This window comes from Eriocheir sinensis, chromosome 25 (genome assembly GCF_024679095.1).
Source record: "Eriocheir sinensis breed Jianghai 21 chromosome 25, ASM2467909v1, whole genome shotgun sequence".
NCBI classification, from domain to species: domain Eukaryota; kingdom Metazoa; phylum Arthropoda; class Malacostraca; order Decapoda; family Varunidae; genus Eriocheir; species Eriocheir sinensis.
In genome coordinates, this window is record NC_066533.1 from 9,244,810 (window position 1) to 9,266,548 (window position 21,739).

The 21,739-nt window shown below is 39.5% G+C and overlaps 2 protein-coding genes across 5 annotated transcripts in view; both read left to right on the plus strand.

Moving 5' to 3' along the window:
* The window catches only part of LOC127003306 (polycystin-2-like), a 29,774-nt gene extending 21,080 nt beyond the window's left edge, over positions 1-8,694 (plus strand). For both annotated transcript variants that reach the window (XM_050869785.1, XM_050869786.1), the window contains exons 7-18: positions 59-143; positions 505-644; positions 1,494-1,722; positions 1,882-2,112; positions 2,483-2,572; positions 2,751-2,903; positions 3,220-3,449; positions 4,167-4,297; positions 5,584-5,707; positions 5,952-6,109; positions 6,672-6,757; positions 7,512-8,694. In XM_050869785.1, the coding sequence (XP_050725742.1) occupies positions 59-143; positions 505-644; positions 1,494-1,722; positions 1,882-2,112; positions 2,483-2,572; positions 2,751-2,903; positions 3,220-3,449; positions 4,167-4,297; positions 5,584-5,707; positions 5,952-6,109; positions 6,672-6,757; positions 7,512-7,523 (1,669 nt within the window). In that variant the 3' untranslated portion in view covers positions 7,524-8,694. The remainder of the gene's footprint in view (positions 1-58; positions 144-504; positions 645-1,493; positions 1,723-1,881; positions 2,113-2,482; positions 2,573-2,750; positions 2,904-3,219; positions 3,450-4,166; positions 4,298-5,583; positions 5,708-5,951; positions 6,110-6,671; positions 6,758-7,511) is intronic.
* Positions 8,695-12,969: 4,275 nt separating this feature from the next.
* LOC127003308 (protein YIF1B-like) lies at positions 12,970-21,630 on the plus strand. 3 transcript variants are annotated; one of them, XM_050869790.1, is made up of 9 exons: positions 12,970-13,072; positions 16,633-16,857; positions 17,494-17,603; positions 17,838-18,020; positions 18,281-18,417; positions 19,995-20,024; positions 20,447-20,602; positions 20,887-20,980; positions 21,361-21,630. In XM_050869790.1, exons 2-9 carry the CDS (start codon positions 16,716-16,718, stop codon positions 21,508-21,510), a joined length of 1,002 nt encoding a protein of 333 aa, XP_050725747.1. In that variant the 5' UTR covers positions 12,970-13,072; positions 16,633-16,715; the 3' UTR covers positions 21,511-21,630. The 3 variants fall into 3 exon arrangements, with proteins under 3 accessions (XP_050725747.1, XP_050725745.1, XP_050725746.1); XM_050869788.1 differs by having other exon boundaries at positions 12,992-13,143; XM_050869789.1 differs by lacking the exon at positions 19,995-20,024 and having other exon boundaries at positions 12,994-13,143.
* Positions 21,631-21,739: the final 109 nt, after the last annotated feature.

Consider the following 21,739-nt stretch of genomic DNA (forward strand, 5'->3'; position numbering starts at 1 on the left):
AGTGAGTTCCAAGGCACCAAGAACAGAGTAACTGAAGATGGATTAATGCCTTTCCCAGGTGGAAGTATTTTTCGGAGAAGCAGCTGAATGGGTCTGTCCACTGGGGCAAGATTGCTCACTACTCAGGAGCCGGCAGCTATGTGGTGAGCCTCCAACTGTGTACAATGCCAACATTATATGTCTTCAGTTTTGTTGCATTGCTTGCTTGTTGTATTCACTGGTTTACCAGAGCATTCCATTTGGCGCTCATATCACATGGAAAAAATAAAATGGATAATTAAGCTGAATAGAGAAATGAAATAGTTAAATAAAGTTGGACTTCCAGACTTTTATTAGGTAACATTCCATTTTTATATCTCACCATAATTTTCCCTGATATGAATACAAGTGGAATGGTGCAGAGAAATAGATAACTCACATACAACATGGATGATAAATGTAAAGATAAAAAGATAAAAGATAAAGAGATGAAAGAATTTATGAACACCTCTCAACCTTTTCCAGGACCTTGGTTCAAACAGAAACGTAACAAAAATCATTCTTGCCGAGTTGCGTGAGAAGCTGTGGATCCAGAGAGGGACCCGAGCTGTGTTCTACGACTTCACTGTGTACAATGCCAACATCAACCTCTTCTGTGTCATCAAGTGAGGAAACAGGGACTGCACAAGATCTTTGCCCTTGTGTACACTCATCAAAAAAGTATCAAACACCCTGCCCGTCAGTACCTGCCTAACCAATACCACCATGTCTATTTTCACTCAAATCCTGTTCCATCAACCTAAGAATGTTTGATAATATTTTTGATGACTGTACATGACTTGTTAATTTCTTTCCATAGAATAGTGGTGTTAATGATTATTGACTAGTAAATAGTTAGCATTTGAGCTGATTGAATGATCAGTTATTTATTCTTCACATAAAAATATTTAATAGCTGTGACTATAATTGTATTCTAATCAATATGTAGCTGTGAGTATAATGTTTTGTTCAAATGCACTTGATAGCTTTGAACATATTTTTCTATTCAGTACATGAATGGAAATAGAATAACATTAATACAAATCAAATAAAAGGACAACTTGAAAATTCTCAGTTTTTGTACATTTAAATATTTAAACTAAAGTAGGATAGAGCAAGATTTGTTTATATGTAAGTCATACAAGATAAGCAGTGAGTTTATATTTCCTTGGCATTTATTTTCCCTCAAAGTTATCAGTGTCGAATTTATATTTTCTTAAAATATTCAGTGTTAAGTTTGTTCCTTGAAGTCATCAGCATAAAGTGTCAAGCCTTTGTTCAATTGGTCATCATTGTAAAGTATATGTTCTTTTGAAGCCATCATTGCCAAGTTGTCTTGGTGAAGTCATCTGAGTGAAGTTTACATTTTCTTGAAGCCAACAGCATTTGGTGTTTACGTTTGTCTTCTTGGTCATCAGTGTTAAGTGTATGTTTCAATGAAGTCATCAGTATTAAATCAAGCTTCACCCCTTTAGGCTGGTGTTTGAGTTTCCAGCGACGGGCGGCATCATTCCATCATGGGAGTTCAGGACGGTGAAGCTGCTGCGTTACGTCACCCCAAATGACTTCTTTGTGTTGGCGTGTGAATGCATTTTTGTGTTTTTCATAATCTACTACATCATTGAGGAGGCCATAGAGATCAAGGCACTCAAGTGGTCCTACTTCAAGAGCACCTGGAACATCTTAGACTTGTTGGTCATTGCGGTATGTCAAGTGGTCCAGAACCGTTGTTATTTCTTTTTCTATGGAGGAATGTCAGGTCCGTGTGGATATTGACTACAACGTGTGCAAATAACTTGTCCATGCTTTATAATGTGCAGGAAATAGAGCATGTTTGTGACCTAACAATTCTTGTCTCCTCAGATATCCCTCCTGTGCATTGGCTTCAATGTCTTCTGCTTCTTTACCATCAGCTCCAAGCTACAAGAGCTATTAGAAGACCCAAACATCTTTGCAGACTTTGAATTCTTGGGTTACTGGCAGATACAGTTTAACAATGCTGTTGCTGTATGTGTCTTCTTTGCTTGGTTCAAGCTGTTCAAGTACATTTCCTTCAACAAGACAATGACACAACTGTCCTCTACACTTTCAAGAGTAAGTGATGGAATAATTAGTTTTCATAAATATAAAAACCTTTAGTGTAGTTTAAGGTCGTGCATATCTAATAACCCATTCTAATTGATCATGAGTAATCAATTCAACCAATGGGTGAGACATAGGACATTGTGCAGTGATAATGTTTTGTTAAAATTTAATTCTCTTTGAATGTATGCAGTCAACTTGTTTGGGCGATATATTTTAATATGACCATGACTGTGCTCTTGCTCACTCTGCAGGTAATCTCTCACCTTAGTAAGGCATGAAATGGAAAGTTAAAAATGATGATGATGTCCATTGGATTAATATAATCATTTTAATATATATTCTTTGAGCTGATGTTTTAAGCTTTGTTTTTAATCCACAGTGTGCCAAGGACGTTGCTGGTTTTGCCATCATGTTCTTCATTGTGTTCTTCGCATTTGCACAGCTCGGGTATCTCCTGTTTGGTACGCAGGTTAGTAAAAAATATGATTTGTATTTATGTGATGTTGTAGTCATGCATTTTGTTATCAGTGGGAATACTTGAAAGGAATGTGAGTGATTGCATTGTCCATTCTATTAGGTGTTTATTGATGCTGCAAGCTCGTGGAAAATAGGTACGCATAGTCATCCTTTCCCATGTTCCTCTTCAGGTGTATGACTTCAGAAAGTTCATGGATGCAGTTTTCACGTTGCTGCGAACAATTTTGGGAGACTTTAACTTCCATGATATTGAGGAAGCCAACAGAATCTTGGGGCCAATCTTCTTCATCAGTTATGTCTTCTTTGTCTTCTTTGTTCTGCTGGTGAGTGATAATTCTAAGAAACAATATTGCCAGTAATGAAAAATTTAAGTAAGGAATATATCACAGCTAGTTTGAAGATTTTACAGAGGTCAAGAAAATTAGTATTTATTTTATATACTCTCACTTTGCTATGCTTTATCTCTTTAAATACATTATCATACTTTCAAGGAAAAAAGCTCTTTGATTTTAACTTCAGAATCAGAGGACGCATAGACAAGAGTGATAAACTTTTCATCTCACTTTCATATCCTCTCAGTCACTTGCCATATTAGGAAAAATGATTCTCTGACCTTTGACATGTACATTTATATTCCAGAATATGTTCTTGGCCATCATCAACGACACATACACAGAGGTGAAAGCAGAGATTGCCAGTCAGCGGAATGAGTTTGAGATTGCCGACTACTTCAAGCGTGGCTACAACAACATGATGGGGAAGCTGGGCAAGAGGGACAAGATTGTTGACATTCAGAATGCTCTCAAGCTCTCTGGTAACAATGGAGATGGCATGTTGTCATTTGATGAGATACGAACAAATTTAAAAAGGTATTCCTGCTTTACGAAGTGTTAGCATGTTCATTAGTCAGTCATTGTGCTTGGTGTGAGAAATTATGCTTTAATGATTGTAGTAATGGTGATGGTCTACCTATCTCGAACTCTGATACCATTATGCTTCACTCATTTACTTTGCATTCCTCACATTTTACTCTCACATCCACACCACATTAATACTCCTTCATTACTCATACCATCCCATCTTCGCTGCGTCGGGAGTAAACTGATATTGAGGTGCTTTCATCTGCTCCTCAATATCGAGGTGCTTTCATCCGCTCCTCAATGTCGAGGTGCTTTCATCTGCTCCCCAGGCCCCAAGTGGCTGTCGAGCAGATTAAATCAAATCAGGCAACCTCGTAATGAGCCAATAGGCTTTCTGTTGCCTGCATTTCCATGTTTCCATCTTGTTATTCAGCATGCTTTCCTCAGGTAATTTATTTCTGTTGCACATATTCTTGCCTCTTGTGACTTTCCATGCCAATGTTTCAAAGGCATAGATAAAACCTGGCAGAACTAAACTATTCTTCTTGACCTCCATACATACATTTTTACCTCTCGTGATTCTCTGGATTGACAAATGTTTAATGTCTTTATAACAGGGCTGGGAATCCCTTTCTACTTCCATACCTGACTTCTTGTTATCATGGATTTTCTAATTCCTGCTGCATACAGTACATGTATTTCATGTGCAATATTGTTTCTCCTCAGATGCAACTTCTCTGATATGGAAATTGAGATGTTCTTTGCTAAGTACGACACGGATGGCAACCGCCTGCTTGAGGCAGAGGAGGTCAAGAGGATGTTGGCTGACCTTGAAGGGCAGAAAGTTAACCTGGAAAGTGAGTTGATGATCAAGTTTATTGTTTTATCGTATACTGTATTTTACATCCTCTCTTCCTCCCTGATTCTACTTTAGGTGTTTCATACTATTATGTCACACATTCTCTTTCACCTTGATTCTACAGGGGGCCAGGTGGCTCTGTGGGTATGGTGCTCAGCTTGTGACCAGAAGGGTTAGATTTAACCAGCTCATGGCAACTTCTTGTAGCCCTAGCAGTTACATGGTCTTTGTTAGTTGTTACCTAACTTGAGAGGAATTTCATCATCTTATTCCTGATCCTACATTCTGTTTCATTGATACTCTGACATCTTGTTTTTGTGTACTTCATGTCTTATTTTGCAAGGAAGACTTCTGCAATTGATGCCAATAATGAATCTTAATTCTAAGATTTTTTTTTGTATTATCTCCCTTATCATTTATTCTCACTAGGTAGATTTTTACATTGCTTGATACTGTAATTGCTTGTTTTTATTTAACTGGTTTGTGTTAATCTAATAAACTTTCTTCATACTATTGTTTACTAAAATTCATGTAATTTAACTTCAATCCTCAGCAGGCAATGCTGATGGGGAAAGTAAGTGGTTAGAAGATCTATGCAAATGTTAGATGATAAGTAGTCAACCATCATGCCTATCGTAGTGCAGTGATACCTTAGTAACAGAAGGAAAGCATGAGTATCACACTTTTAAGCCTTCTACTTTTCTATTGACTCAATATTCTCGTAGTACAATATTGATGTCATCAAGTATATGTAGTTTTTATTACAAGCACATTTTAGCGAGCTCAAAGTAGACATCTGCATGAGCCTATCTAGTTTCACCTTTGCTTGTATGAAGTCAATACACTCCCAAAATTTGCTCCTTTTAGATATTTTATTGCCTCTCTTAATTCATAAATAGAGACTTATGAATGTACTTAGCTACAAATATCTGAAGAGAACAAATATGAGCTTGAAAGTAGTATTCTACAAGACTGAAAATCTACTGCTTTCTTGTGATACAGACCAACAATTGCTACACACTCACACTCAAATATACACACATAACTAGTGTTCATATCTTAAAAGAAAAGAGATGGAATACAAAACAAACAAACAGTGACCCAAGAGTGTTTGAAAAAGTAAATATATCTAGCAAGAACTGATGGCTACATGCTCTTGCTCCCCTTATGCTAGTGACCATATTCTGAAGACTTCACACTTTAACACAGCTTCTCTTTTTTCCTGATGACTCTACTCCCTACTATTTTAACTTTTCCCTTTAATGATTCCCCACTCTCCTGCAGGAGAAATGAAACACGAGAACCGCCCCAGCAGCGGCAAGGTCAGTGGGGAGAGTGTGACCCGGCCAGCCTCAGCCTCCTCCGGGCACGGCTCCATCACCTCCGTCTCCTTCGAGGAATTCTCTGTGTGGGTGCCTGATACCCTTGCTTGCTAAGTTGATTTAATATATAATGCGTGTTGCATGTGTGATCTGTATGTATAATCGATGACCATATGTATTTTATGCCAACATTCTGATGGCTCCCAAGGAACTCTCAGACCCCTCAGGGAAGGGTGTCCCAAACAGTTTTGCACCACCTTATAAAATTCCCCTTAGAGGTGCTGACTATATTGACTTCTCAGAGAAAGGTAATCTTTTTGTTTCCACTAGGCTGCAGCGTCGAGTTGACCGGCTGGAGCATAGCATTGGCAGCATTGTGAGCAAGATAGATGCTGTGCTGGTGAAGCTGGACACGATGGAGAAGACCAAACACAAGCGCAAGGAGACCATGGGAAAGATCCTTGACACCATCACAGAGAACGATGACAGTATGGGATATTACACTTTGCTGTTTTTGTTAGATTATTCACTTTGGTATATTCAATTATTTTATTTATGGCAGCAGCATATTGCAGCCATATTTATATCTCTTATTTAGTTCTTGGTCTGTCTTCTTTACGTCCCCACACAAGGAAATTGAGTAGGATTTCATAACTATTTTACCTCTCATTTTTTTATGATCTTGAAGGATTTCTTTTGTTTTCTTTCATGCTATTTTCTTTCATCATATAAAACTTGTGCATCATAGAACGAACCCTTAGCTGAACTCTCGCTAGCATAACGTTATTTAGTGCAAGGGTTAACTAGCACATCTTCATTTTTCTTCCCTTTTACGCTTTATCTGTATTTCTTCCTTCCTACAACTTAATGATTATTTTCAAGAGAGGAGTGTTAACAAACCTCTTGATCCATATCTTTTGGTGTCTTTGCTGAATTTTTATTGGGGCAGGATGTTGCAGGCATTTTTTAAAGATTTAGTATTTCCCCTGGCTTGCCTCATTTTCTATAAAAGAAAGACTACCTCTGACCCCATGTGTGTGTTTGTTGCAGTGGACGACTCCGCCAAGAGGAAGCACATGGAGCAGATGGTCCGGGACGAATTGGAAAAATGGGATGGAGATACAAGTCCCTCTGCAGTAAGTTTTGTTTATATCTTTTTGAGTATTCAGTAAAAGTCCATTAGTCCAATTTCCACAGGTCAGAAAGTCCATTAGTGGCTTAATCAAAAAAAACCTTTAATTAAAAAAGTTAAAATCACTAAATTAAAAAAAAAAAATTATAGGTCTATGGACTTCCACTGTATATGTCAGTCACTGTTTGAAGCACATAATGGTTGACATAAATGACTAATTACAGCATGTGATTTAGAGGTTAGAATCTAAGCATCACCACAATAATTCACAAATTTTCATTTGTTCATCCTTGGTCTGGAGCAAACACCAGCCTGCCCTGCTGTTGCCTTGATGCCACAATACATAATACATTCATCAGCCATTATCTACTAGTCCACTACAGGGAAGAGGCCTTTCTCAAAGTTTTCCATCTATTTCTGTATGATGTTGGTGTACTTATCCCTAACATCAAAGAGAGGGAAGCGACTTTGTTCTACAGTGGACTGGTAATGGTAATGCATGTATGTATGCATGGTGGCACTAAGGCATCACAACAGACTAGTGGCTGCTGTAGACCAAGGATGAACTACATGGAAACTTGTATACATCATGGTAATGCTTATGTACTAATTCTGCTTGAAAATTTTGCTAACAGTTCTTTTAAGGGTGAGATTTCTTATAAATTAGTAAAAATAATTTTAAAATAATGACTTTGATATGCAGTATTTTCAACGAGGCTACTTGTTTCACTGAGGTACATGTAAATCTGTCATTGCAGCACCGGAAATGAAAATGGATTGGAACTCCTTTAGTGAAGAGATCTGAGTCATAGCAAAACGGTACTCCTCAGAAGTATCAGAGTGGCAAATGAAACATCGACAAGAAGATAGTGCAATAGTCATATGTAGGCTAATGTTATCCCTTGTGTAGAGGAATAGTATATTTATATTACACACACACACACACACACGTATATGGACATATTTATTTATTCATATTTTTATGTATTACTTGCAAGTTTTGTTCTAGTTTGTTGATGCATGGAATAATGGTGACGTGTCTTGTGTTGTGTACATTTGTGTTATATCAATTTTACTTTGTATATTTTGCCAATTGTAATATAGTATTGATTTTCTTTACTTTATTAAGAGCTCGGCTATTTTTTAATAATTTGAATGTAAAGGTACAGTTGATATGCCACTAATAAATAAAATGATATATTTGTTTTCCTTATAAATCTGAAAACACTATCCTAGTGAACAGAAAAAGGCAGGATATACCTAGCATATTTGTTATTGTACAATTAAATTTTCTACATGATCAGGTTAACAAGGTTTACTCCTAATTAGACAGTTTACTTATAGAGCAGTATAGACATATAATACCCATAATTAATTCAACATTCTTCTTCTTAATCAATGCATAGTGGCAGTGGTCAGTAAACTAGTGTTCCATCAACTACCACATGTTAACCCTGCCTTTAGCTTTTGCCTGTCAGACAGGCACTGGAACAAAAACACAGGAACTGACTTACTTTATATTTGGCATGTTGTGTTTTTTTTTCTATCAGGGATAATTATTGCTGTATGCATGATAAGTTTAGGTTGTTTATATATTTACTCATCACTGTTAAAAGTGTTTAATTTTCTAAGTTCAGTGTGTATAATTATGATTTTTTAGCATCTGTGATAGCAGAACACGAGTACAATTATATATAATGGCAATATAATTATGAATGAAAAATGTTAGGCCAAGCTAATGAGAGTGGAATTCCCTATGCACACAGTAGTACTACCCCTACCTACAGGTTATCATATCTGTTTACCTATGATAAAGTGTTGTGTGCAGGATGTAGATTGTTTAGTATGTTGCAGTCTTGACATCATTAATTCAAAGTGTGTTTCATGAAAGTTAGTAATCAAGGAAATTATTATTCCAGTATTAATAAAACCAAAAATGAATTTCTTGTTAAAATATCCCAGGACACATTATTGCCCAACCTGTCAGTCACAAGACATCGCCCATGCTTGCAGCCCTAGACAACATGACTCAGGTAAGGCATATCACTTCAGTATAAGGAACTTTGAGGTGCAGGAGTGTCATACAGAACTAATGTTAATTAAATTGCTTAAATACATCTCAATGAAATGTGCAACATAATATTTTTTTTCATATTTTTCTTTTTCAACAAAAACAACTATCAAGATTCAACATTGATTCCAGTCACTGTGATGGTACTGAGCTACACTGGTATAAGTGTATTCAATCACACTTTTGGACAGCGGAATGAATAAAAACCTGATTGGGTTTATTTACCTATAAATTTAATGCAATTGTACACTCTTTACAACTTTTACATGACCATACTGTTGGCCCTTCCTCCCCTTCACTGGTCCCATCACTCCTCTGCAGGGAAAGACCAAGGAATTAGCAACCATGTAATTAATAGCTACCACTAACTGCATGGGCTAGAGATGACCATTGAACAGATATGGAAACTATCATTTGTATGTTTCCTTGGCCCTTGATAAGATACATGAATCAGTACAAGTAAAAAATTGACTACCAATAACCATTTACCATCAGCTATCAATGAAATGATATAATGCACCCAAAGCCTTCCACAAAATATAATCTGAATAAAACTTAGTCTTAATATACTCAACTACATTACATAGACAAGGGAGCCAAATAAAGAAAAGTATTATAAGTTTGCAAGGAAAAAAACCTGCGACAATGCCAACCAGACAACAAACAGAATTTCCTTACTGATGGCCTTTCCATCTTTCCACTTGATAATCTTGATCTGTGAGCCGTCCCTCTTTGCAGCGTCGACCCTCAGAGGCTCCTTCAGTGCCTGCCGCACCGCCCGGGCGGCGATGACAGAGTACTGGGCATAGCTGAGGATGGAGAGCAGGGGTCATAAGTGAGGTAGGGCAGCAAGGGTGAGTGGGAGGAGGGCTAGGTTTCAGGTCCATGATGAGACTTTCCAACCAGTATTAATTTTGTTAGTGCATCCTTGAGGCTGAACTGAATAGGGTAGACGGAAGAATAAGGGGTAAAATTCTAGTGTTTGCCCATACTCCCCCCTCCCCCCCATACAAGCCTGGGGACCTGGTGGGAATGCGGGGTTTCGGGTGGGGGACATGAAATCCATCGCAATCGCGTATTTTTTTTTTGTGTGTGTGTGTGTGGGGGGGATAAAAACTCCCTGGATCTAGGGAAATTCCCCAAATTTAGGGATTTTTCCTCCCACCACCAACAGAAACATAGCAGAAATTGAATTTAGAGTTGACTTCAAAGGCGAGAGAGGGACGTGTGTGTATATATATATTTTTTCATTTTCTCTCATTAACATTACTATTACAAAGCAGCGTTAGGGAGGAATTAATGAGAAGCGGGGCGAGGGTGTTGTGCGGGGCTGATGATGATGATGTTGATGATGAGAATAGAATAAAAGAGTGTTGCGAGATGTGTTGGCGTTAATGGAGTAAGGTGTTGCAGTGTTGTTTTGAACTACTGATGTTGATGTTTTGAAGGTACGAGTGTTGCGGGATTATTGGTTCTAATTTAGTAAGGCTGTTGTGTTGGGCTGATGATGATGATTGTGTTGATGGTGTGAGGATTAGTGTTGCAAGATGTGTTGGCACTAATGGGATAAAGTCACCACCACTAAAATAAGCGCTTGCGACGAATTTAGCGTTTCCCATATGGAAACCACGCACTCACTGGATCCCCAAGCTTGTTTTGGGAGAGAAGCGTAGTGAACCCACCAAACAATGCTCACCTCACCATCTGGCGTGGCGCTGGAGGCCATCTGCGCTCACATAAACCGCCTACATCACACTGATGCCCTCTCTCTCTAGTAGGTTGTCACCTCATCGCAAGGTTTCTGTCCTCCAAGTAGAGTCCGTGGCACCAAACACAGTGTATCTTCATTGTTTATTACTGACACAAGTAAAACCACCGGCTAGCCGTGATCTGTCCGACGCCGCGCCTTAAACAGTACTGCGGGTTCTACAGGAAGTGCAGGCTCTCGAACCTCCTGCCCGAGCTGGTCGAACACGTGAATCCTTACTGACCGCATTTTGAATCTGCTTCACAGGTTCGTATTCCCAGTATACAAGGTGATTGTGGATATTGACTCCGCGCCTCCAGAATATGATAATACGCCTCCATATATCATAGTTAAAAAAACAAAGTACTTAAAAGTAAAGAAGAAGCCGAATTAATCCCTTTCCCCCAACGATCTTGGGGGACCCATGTGAACTCGGGGTATTTGGGTGGGGGAGCATATTTAAACTACTCCAACTTAACTTTACGACCTGCTAACGGGGGGGGGGGCCCTGGTCCCCCCCTCTTAAAGTACCCCAACCGAACAGCTAACTGAGGGACATTAAACACAAGTAACCTGCGTTCGAACCTGCTTCACGCATTTGTATGTGATACCAAACCTGCTTCACGCGTTCGTACGTGCTACCAGTAAGTAAATACATAGTCGTATATGACGGTTGCAAGACTCCTATGACGTAAATTACTTACTGTTTAGATGCTTCATTATGATCTTAATGCTGTAACAGGGGGCTTCGCCCCCTTCAAACCCCCCTTTGGTATGGAGAGTGAGTGAGATTGCGTGGTTTCCGTACGTTGTAAAAAAAACCCGGAATGTATGAAATTTCCCTACATCTAGGGTATTTTTCAACCCCCCATAACTCAAAAACTATGCATTTGCGACACATTTCATGTTTACCACCGCATTCCCCGAAATCTCAATGGCCCCCTAGCCAATTTTGGTTGTGAGGGGTGAGTATGGGCAAACACTAGAATAATACCGAATAAGGGCAAAGTCTCATTGGCAAAAATATCAATGAATTCAACTTGGAAGTAAATGGACTTACCATGTTTTACTTAGAGTATATACTACCAATAATAAATGACAGAAAATTGATATTTATTGCTAGCAGTAAATTATGAATATAAGTGAACATGACTGGTATCAAAATAAAATTAGGAAAAAATATCAAACTTTTTATGACCATTGCCAACTAAAATCTCAAAGCTGGGGAATGAATTGTGAAGACTCTCTTAAAATTTATGTAAAATGTAACCTTAGAGCAATCCATTCTCTGGTAGGCCAAGGCGGTCTGGGCAATTCTTGAGGGTTAGGACAGGTTTCTAAGGTCGGGTGGAGAGGCATCAACAACCATGGTCACATTGAAACAGTGAATCCATTTAGGGAGACAATGTAGCAACCTAATTATTTTCCCACTCTCAAACCATTAGACACTAAGAGTTCATATTAGCAGGGGAGACCAAAAAAAGGTTGGGCAGAAAGAAGAATATAAAACTCCTTGAATCAATACATTTAGTTCTACATTGAGAGCGTTTAGGCAGGGAGGTGTGAAGGAACTATGATAGGAGATAACAGCAACACCACTAGCAAAAGCCACCTCCAAACAATACCTTAACCATAAATCACCATTACACAAGATACAAAAATACTGCCCAGCCTAAATAAAAAAAGCCGAATACGTATATAAATCAGTCCCTTTACTACGTCTATTAGATACAAATATAGAGCACAAACTAAATAAAAAAGAGTACATATATATTATAAATGTTTCTTAACCACGTCTATAAGATACAAAAATACAGCACAAACTTAATTAAACCGGACACAAATATTTTCAAACAGCCCCATTACTACGTCCATTAGATACAAAAATACAGCACAAACTTAATTAAACCGGATACATAAATATTCTCAAACAGCCCCTTTACTACGTCCATTAAATACAAAAATACAGGGGAAACTTTACCCATTAAACCGGGTACATAACTAATTTAAATGGGTCCCCAGGCTACCCACCTACTTTTTTACTTATTAGTGGCCTTTCCCCCGGCTATAAACGTGATATATATAATCCTGAAGATCTCTAGTGGTGGTAAGATATAAATAGGGACTCACTTAAGCCCGGCGGCCCTCCAGAAGGTCATATTGAGTGTCGTGAGGTGGAGCGGCGGGTGTTTGGTCCTCAGCTGACCGGCAGGAAAATGGCGAGGAGGCCTTGATCTTGATGTCACAGGGACCACCGCGGGGGCCAAAAGAGCTCCCCCTTACCCACTTAAATCCAAATAAATAAGATAATAGTGCCATACCACGTGTTAATCAATAATAAAAAGAAGTGCAGTTATGAAGAGGTTATGAAGTAAGTGCGTATAGATTAATGTAATGGTCCTGACAATTGCACTTCCAGGCTCTCATTTGTTTGTTTACGTCCCATGTTGGCACCTTGAAGACTCATCAGCTGGCCGCCTTCCCCTTTTTCCCCGCATAGTGTGAGTTTCGGCACTTTCCAGGCCCTCGGTGTTGGCCACAATGGACTACTCTGTGTCAGGCGTCAGGAAGCGTAAGTGCCCGAGGCGTGGCGTGCGTAACAGTGCTGGTACAGTGACACGCATGACCTGACTGCCCGCCCCACCCGCCTAACCCACCCGTTGAGGCTCAGTTTGGTGTAGTTTTATCTCCCGTAGATTTGCTCGCCCAGGTAAGTGTTCTCCTGAGTTGCCTTTGTTCCGTTGCGGCCATTGAGGGTCGCCTGCCCCTCGCTGACCGTTGTTTGGCACGATTGGTTGACCAGCTGGTTGCAGTATTGTTGCTGGAGCACTTCCGTCTTGCCGCCACACCAGTTCTCGTTTTACTCGTGTTCCAAGCGGGGGTATTCTAGGTGACAGGACTGCATCATTCTGGGACTCATGATTATAATCCTCTCGACGCAACACATTTGGTAAATTGATGCTCTTAATCGGTAATATATTCTATGGTCCAACTTAGGTTTTTAACAGTGTATTCAGTATGTGCAGGGAGACTTGCTCAGAGGAACCTCTGGATATGGAGTTGTAGAGTGGGTGAGACAATGCGCCCCCAGACATATGCCCCCATTGATCATGTTTAGGACGGTAATTATGCATATCATAAGAATTTTTTGGTTAAGATTCGTTTTAGGTCCGTGCCAGTATCTCATTACCTACCATATGAAACATCAGTATCTCTTCATATATCTTTTCTACAAACCTTCAACAGTCATGGAAACGCTTTGAAAATCCAATTCAAGGACTTTTTTTTTTACTCTTGAAAATAGGGGATAATGTTTACGAAAGCGCGTCGCCTCCTCTGGCGACAGTGCAGCCGGTGTTGCGAGAAATACCTCCTTGCTGAAATAAGTCACATATGTGGGGGGGGGGTCCAGGGGGTAGAGGGGGGCACAGCCCCCCCGTTAGTAGGTAGTGAAGTTCGGTTGGAGTAGTTTAAATATGCTCCCCGGCCCTAAACCCTCTGCGAGCTATTTTACGGCTGCAGCGTCGTCGCGGCCGCTGCCAGAGGAGGCGACGCGCTTCCGTAAACATTATCCCCTATTTTCAAGAGTAAAAAAAAGTCCTTGAATTGGATTTTCAAAGCATTTTCATGGCCGTTGAAGGTTTGCAGAAAAGATATATGAAGAGATACTGATGTTTCATAAAGTAGATTATGAGATACTGGCACGGACCTAATACGAATCTTTACCAATTTTTTTTTATTTACATTGGGTTTATTTGGGGGTGAAACCCCTGTAGGAAGGCTGAAATTTTTTTTCACCCATGGTATAGTGATCCTTTGAGGGGTTGAATGGGGCACAGTCTCTGTGGGGGAGAGCAAAACTTAAGTATTTTCATTGATTTTCATTGTGATATTATAAGCTCATAGAAGTTGCCTCAGAAAAAAACATCAGTTTGATCATGGAACCAATTACTGATTGAAAGTACTGGCTACTATACCTAGACTATTAGGGAGCCACATTTGATTAATTTTCAGTGCAGTTCTGTTATATAGAATTACCCCCAATCAGTTTTTAGCTTATCTGAGTAACAAGATCTGTATCAGGTTGATATTTTTCCCCCAACAGGTAATTATGTATTAGCATGAACCCTTGCCCAGGCAATACCTAGCTTGTCAATAGGTAAGCTGGAGCCAGAGCTGCTTATCAACGCTGCTGTGAACTCTTCCCGCCATAATGTCTGGACAAATGGATGACCTCACCTTGTTTGGAGGCACCTCATCAAGCATTCCTTCCAGCTATATTATTTTGTGATTATCTATTTTATTCTCATCTCTGCTGTTGTTTATTAGCAGTAAGAAAAGCAATAGGTAAGTAGTATTCTTTGAGCATACTAGGATGAGTATGTGGTTAACCCTTTCCATCCGTGACGCAGACGTCGGCGTCACAGTATGGAAAGGGTCAAGAGGAAATGGAAGAGGATTAATCCTCATCTAAACCTCTCAATCCTCCTCTATATTCCTCTTAATCCTCTTCCATTTACTCTTAAGAGGTTTAGAAGAGGATTAAGAGGTTTAGAAGAGGACTAACCCTTTCCATATGGTGACGCCATCGGACGCTGACATCGGCGTCGCCGGAGTGAAGGGGTTAAAAGCGCCTCAGAATATAAGAGTCAGGAGTGAATGGAAATGTTGTATCTCATTTGTGTTATTTCAGGATGTTTGAGGCATTATATTGCTCACCTAACGTTCATTTTTACATTGAGCTTTACGCACAGAAGAAAAATATCTCACAAAACTTATCAGAATCCATAGAGCCTTCATGAAGAAAAAGTTAGTTAAGAAACTTCAGCAACTTAATCACAAAGAGATTTTGTAGTTTGTACTACATTTACAGCAAAGGAGGCAACTCAAGGGCACACTTACACACAAAAAGTCTGCCAAAAAAAGCATGTGAAAAAAAGCCCACTTTGAATTTTGCTAATCCATTTCTCAAAGACAAATTAAATGGTTGCCATTTTGTTTAACTTATCTCCATGTAATAGAGGCATGAGTATAATACTCTGAATCAGAAGGTTCATTGAGTTAACAAATATCTAATTTTGAATATTTATAATAATCATGTCAATATGCACATAATGTTAACTTACACCTAAAGTCTATGTAACTATGAACCAGTGCATGACTAAGAATGGTTTTATTCTCATAGAAAAAGAATGACTATCTTAAGAGTTTTTTTTCTCACAGTCAAGTTTTTTGATGTTATGGTACTTCATGTGATGAGTTTACTGTAGTTGACACTTGCAGACTGTCTATTACTGGTTCGTGAACTTAGCCATAGACTTTTATACATGTGGGTAGAGTTCACTTTATTGCACTTGTATTATCTGCATTTATCTTTTCTTAAAGGAATATCTGTGTAGTGTTGTGTTGCTGTCTTTGAATCAAGAGAACTGCTTTTAAGAGTATGTGTAAACTGTTCTCTTTGTCAGTATGGCATGTAAACTGACCAGCGGATATTAAAAAATGTAAATAAATTATATAAATAGCAGAATGAAGAAAATTATATACTCAAATGATCTTAAAGTATTGCAATATAAAGATGATGCATTAATAGCAATCCATCCAAAACAATACTTCAGCTCATATAATATACATGTGCTGCAAGTTATTACATTACCTGTTATGCCTTTTTTCTTTATTAAAAGCTTCCATATGATGGCTACACAGCCCATTGTCAATAAACCATTTTTTTCAAGCTGGTATAAACTAGGTCAGGTTGAGACATAAGAAACAGGATCAATCAATGTTCCTCTTTTGGGAACAAGTGAAGACAGAGTTAGATGATATTTGTGTGTGTGTGTAGCTGCCATCTCCCTTTTTCTGCTGATCACCAAATAAACTTGCCTATCCCCAGCTGGATCATTTAGGTGCCAGTATGTCTGAAGCATTCAAGTAAGGACAATTGCAACCCTTCATCTCCTGCTCTTACTATGCATTAAATCTACTGTCAAGACAAGACACCTCTTATTTGTGCCCTATGGTTTTCATTATACTCACATGCTGTTCCTGACCTATCCTACAGCTCGCTTGAGACAGCAGGTACGGGGTCGTAAACCTGCTTTTGGGGCATCACGGGGACCAGGGGACGGTGCCGCCACCACCACCATGTACGACCACCAGCACCACCAACAGCAGCAGCCACCACAGTATGACATGTATGGGCAGCCACTCCCCCAGCAGGGTCCCCCACAGCCCCAGCTCTTCGAGGACACCAGCGGCCAGACTTACAACAGTTATGGCAATCAAGGTGAGGTCTGTCATACTTTTTTCTCTCATGAGTTAAGTATGTCATTAGTAAAGGTAAAATAAAGGGCATACTTAATAGATGCATGTTGTGTTGGCATTTTCAGGAACAGCTTTCCGTGCTTTTCCACCACTTGCTCCATAAACTCCATGCGCTCCTTTATTTGAAAAAGGAGCACATGCCTTCTTAACACTCTGTATCAACACTGCGCCCCACTTCATTGCGATGTTCATAACCTTCATTGTTCAGATCTTTTTATTTATTTATTTTTTCCAAAATGAAATCCCAGGGAGAGTGAAGTTTGTTATCTGAGATGAGTAGAAGTGGGCCAAAGTTTTCCTTTAGGTCTTAGAATCTAGGAATGCCAAGATCATTGTGTACAGTCTATCATGGCTCAACTAGATCATTGCTTGTGTGTGGTTTATGCAGTGCATCTCATGGATTCATTTTTCTAGTTACCATTTAGAGTGCTTGTTTAAGTTCCCACATATTTTTTTCTGATTTTGTTGTGTATTTTTACCATACTACTTAAAACTGCCTGTTTAACTTCAAAATTAAACCTTTGAGCAATATAATAGTAGAAAAAGTGTTTGTGCCACGCTTTAAATTTTGTTAGCACAGTAACCTCTGTCTCGGCAGGTTATGGGGGAATGGGTTATGGGCACCCAGATGGCAGGCAGGAGGGCCAGCAGGATCAAGGAGGCTTTGGTGGCTACCCAGGAAACCTGCCTGGGCCACAGATATTTCAGGTTAGTGATCTTTCCTTTTTATGTCACCCTCTTGTAGTTGTGGATGCCTGAAGGTTTGATGTATATTTTCATTCATTCCTAATCAAGTATAAGCAGTAGTTCTGCTATAATGATGTAATTTTAGCCTTTGTAAACACTTTATGTACTGTGTATATCACATCCCAAATCAAGCAAACAGCATTTCTAGGATATTGGTTTAACTTTTAACTTTGTTAAACACATCTTATCCTGTAGGACCCCATGGTGGCTAACATGGCTATGCAGTATGGGCAGACTCTGGCCAGCCAAGGCCGGGAATATGTGGACAAGAAGTTGGAGAAGTATGTCAGCATGAGTCAGGTCAAGTATTACTTTGCAGTGGATACCCATTACGTCATGAAGAAGCTGCAGCTCCTCTTCTTCCCATTCACTCACACGGTGTGTACTGGATGGCTGTCTTGCTGAATCACCCAGCATGTTAATTCTACCTTTCATTGCCTTGCAGTCATGTTATCCTCCTCTGTGTAGTGAGGAGGTAGATTATACGCTTGAGGAAGTTATCTTCTGCATTATACATATGTGTCATCAGAGTGAGACCTGTAAAACACCACACAATTTATTTGACTCCATTATCATCCATTAATTATGAAGATATACCTACATGGTATGTGATGAACCATCCTTTTCTTTGTGTCCAGGACTGGAGTGTGAGGTATGAACAGGATGCCCCAGTTCAGCCAAGGCACGAGATCAACGCACCAGACCTCTACATCCCCCTTATGGCCGTGGTCACCTACATCCTGGTGGCAGGCCTCTGCCTCGGCATCCAGAAAAGGTGAGGGGGAGAGGGAGCGTATGTATTGGTGAGGGGGAGAAGTGATTGTGTGGGTGAAGGAGAGGGTAGGGTAGGGTATGTTTACCACTATAAAAAAAAACCTTCCCATAAATACTTTCATCAGGAAAATAGCTACTCTGAAAAATGAAATTAAATATTGTCAAAATAAGGAATATTGCCAACTCAGTTTTATGAGTTTTTTTTTTTAGTTACTAATATAGGGTGGCCATATCCACAGAGGGAGACAGAGAGGAGTGAGAGATATGAAACAGTAATGAAGGTAAAAATAGGAAAGTCAACTCTTTTTTAATTAATGGCACAACCACAAAAGTCAGAAATAAGGAGCTGCAGTATGGTGAGGTGATGCAGGACTGGAGAAAAGTCACCATTGTGCCACTGTGGAAAGGGAAAGGATGCAGGGGTGACAAACAGTTTCAAAGGAATAAGCTTATTCAGTTTGTGTCACAAAAGGTTCATGGAAAGGGCTTTCATGAGAGGAGGATGAAAGTATCCAATAGTAGTGTTGTTAATGAGAAAAGGAAATATAGGAAAGGGAGGGGATGTGTGGATTAGATGTTAGCACTGAAAATGATAGTTGAAGAGTACCTAGAGAAAGGTTGGAAGCTATTTGCTGCTATCATGGTCCTGGAAAAGGCCTATGATACTAGATAGGGTTGCCAGAAAGAGTTTATTGGATGTCGTGAAGGTATATGATGCGGGAGGGTGTTCATTTGAAAGGATCAGGTATTTTTACAAGGGTGCACATGCCTCTCTCTATATGAACTGGCAACCAGGTGAGAGTTTTTGCGTGGGTGTAGTATGAGACGGGTGTGTGACGTCAAGGGACTGAATGTGCTGAAAGGGACTAGTGCAATGGGGAAAACTGGAACCCCTTCTGCTGTAGCCACCCCTTGTGGGCAGTTCCAATGAGGGGAGATAGCATCACTGGTATAGATAGAGTTAATAGAAAACTTAGTATTTTTATCAAACAAATACTTGTTGAACATAAAAAGTAATTCAGTGATTGTAGGAAAAAGTGGACATGGAAGTTACTAAAGTCTGTAATAAAAAAGTATGCTTTTATCTATTATTTTGCCTTCTATTTCTATTGCAGCAGAAAATTTATTTTAGTATTACTCTCAAAGCCTTGAAAGTCTAGTGTTATTATCCTGTGTCTGGCAGGGAGTGGCAGTGTGGGAGCCCTGCCTTGCTGCTAGGAGAGTCTGCTTTATCAGGATTTTTTATGATCATTTTCAAGTTTTTAATTTAGGCTATCTGTATTATTAGACCTTTATGGAACTTATCATTTTATGAACTCTCTGTTGAAAGTGGTGTGCAGGTAAAAGAAATCCTGAAACAGCAATTTTGGTTGTTTTAAATGTTTCAAGATTTGGATTTAGTTGTAATTTTGTTGTTGTTGAATTATTACCTTGCTAGTTAATGCCTGACATTATCAGTTAAGCATATTGATGAAGAGATGTGGATAAGTTTTTGCCAGCCTCAGTAGTCTAAACTCATGTGAACACAAGACTCCCTCCCTGTAGGCTCCATGGGTAATGCTTGTGTTCTATGCACAGCTGCGGTGACTGCCCAGAGTTTCTTCTCAGGTAAACTGGCCCACTAGCAGTCAGGGTCAGTCATGTGCCAGCCAGTCATTATTTTTCCTGTCTGGTCCCCTTGTTCTCCCTAGCCATGTCGTGCTCTGAGTTTGGGAATGTGCTTTGTTCTAAAACCTGCTTAATGCATATATGATTTTTGTCAACTTTTTTTTTTTTTTTTTTAATTTAATAATTAAGTAACATGCTTTTTTATTATTTTCTGTTGTTTGTGGAACTGCATACTCACAAAAGCAGCTTTAATAGATGTATATTGTTTACTCATTCCTCATTAATTGAAGTACAAGGCTGAAAAAATAACTGCTTTAATGCCATCATAGTCTCAGCATCAAATAACAGAACTCACTAAAGAATTGTTCAGACCCAGACAGGGAAGCCAGGCCTTTCTTTGACGGGTGTGGCTCTTGTCCCAGGTTTTCCACGGATGTACTGGGGATGCAGGCCAGCTCAGCCCTTGTGTGGCTGGTGCTGGAGATCTTCATTATCCTGGCTACTCTGTATGTCACTGCCATTCAGACACACATCAAAACACTGGATCTGCTTGCTTTTTCCTGCTATAAATATGTGGGGTGAGTTGTGAGTTGATTTAATATCCTTACCAAGTCTTTTCATAACTACTTATTTCATATTGCACTTTGTCAATTTAGACCAAGATATGAAGTATAGTCATTATTACCTTACACACATCACTAATGTAACATCATTGTAGTCAGATTTAACAAAGTTTCCCAAGGAAATTAAGAACCAGAACTATAATTTTTTTCTTCTCAAATCATGATATTTAGAAATACCTAAGTTTTTCCTTGATTGCAACACTTGTATTTCATTGACACGTTTCCTGCTCCTCCATCAGCATGATCGTGTCACTTCTGGCCGGCCTGGTGATGGACAGCCTCGGCTACTACTGTGTGCTGGCTTACTGCAGCCTCAGCCTTGTGGTGTTCATGGTGAGTGTGTGCACAAAACTAACAAAAGCTAACTTCAAACACTGCGACACTTAATGTGCAGCCTTGTATACAAGATGCATCTGTGTCTTAAACTCATAATACGTGATGTTGCAAATCATCAAACTGGGTTTAGGCACAGTAAAGGGCACGCTCATCCATATAATGATCATTTTATGAATTAACACTAACACCCTTACAGAGAATTTACTGTACTTTGAGTTGCCATTTTAAACAGTTCTATAGTAATGAGTGTATACATATAGTGCAGTGAAGGTATAATGTCAGGAATACTTGGTTTACTTTGATTTGATCCCCCATATAGGTCTGGCATGAGACACTTAATGGATGCATATTTAACAAACTTTTCTTTTGCTCGCCAGTTCCGCACGCTGCGATGGCAGGTGCAGGGCAGTGGAGGCACGATGGAGGCCTACAGTGTGGGCAACAAGCGACGCCTCTACCTGCTGCTCTTCATGTCTGGCCTGCAGCCCCTCATGATGTGGTGGCTGACGAGGCACCTGGTGGCCTAGAGATGCTGCTTTGCTGCCCACTCTGACCAACATTTGTATGTGCTTCATATTGTGATGGCCTTAACATCAAGCTTTTGTTTGGCTAGTTTAATAAAACATACTATATTATTTGATAAATTACTGGCTCTGTGATTTAATCATAAATGGCTGAATTTCTATATTATTCTTTGCCACTTGACACCCCTATCTTTAATTTTTCTTTTTACTTAAGGAAAGAACATTGTGAGAA

Bases quoted from the DNA above. Each gene is read 5' to 3' on its own strand.
- LOC127003308 (XM_050869788.1), top strand. From the start codon at position 13,113: ATGGACTACTCTGTGTCAGGCGTCAGGAAGC. The intron at 13,144-16,632 runs GTAAGTGCCCGA...CCTATCCTACAG, and splicing joins TGTGTCAGGCGTCAGGAAGC to CTCGCTTGAGACAGCAGGTA. The intron at 17,604-17,837 runs GTTAGTGATCTT...CTTATCCTGTAG, and splicing joins CTGGGCCACAGATATTTCAG to GACCCCATGGTGGCTAACAT.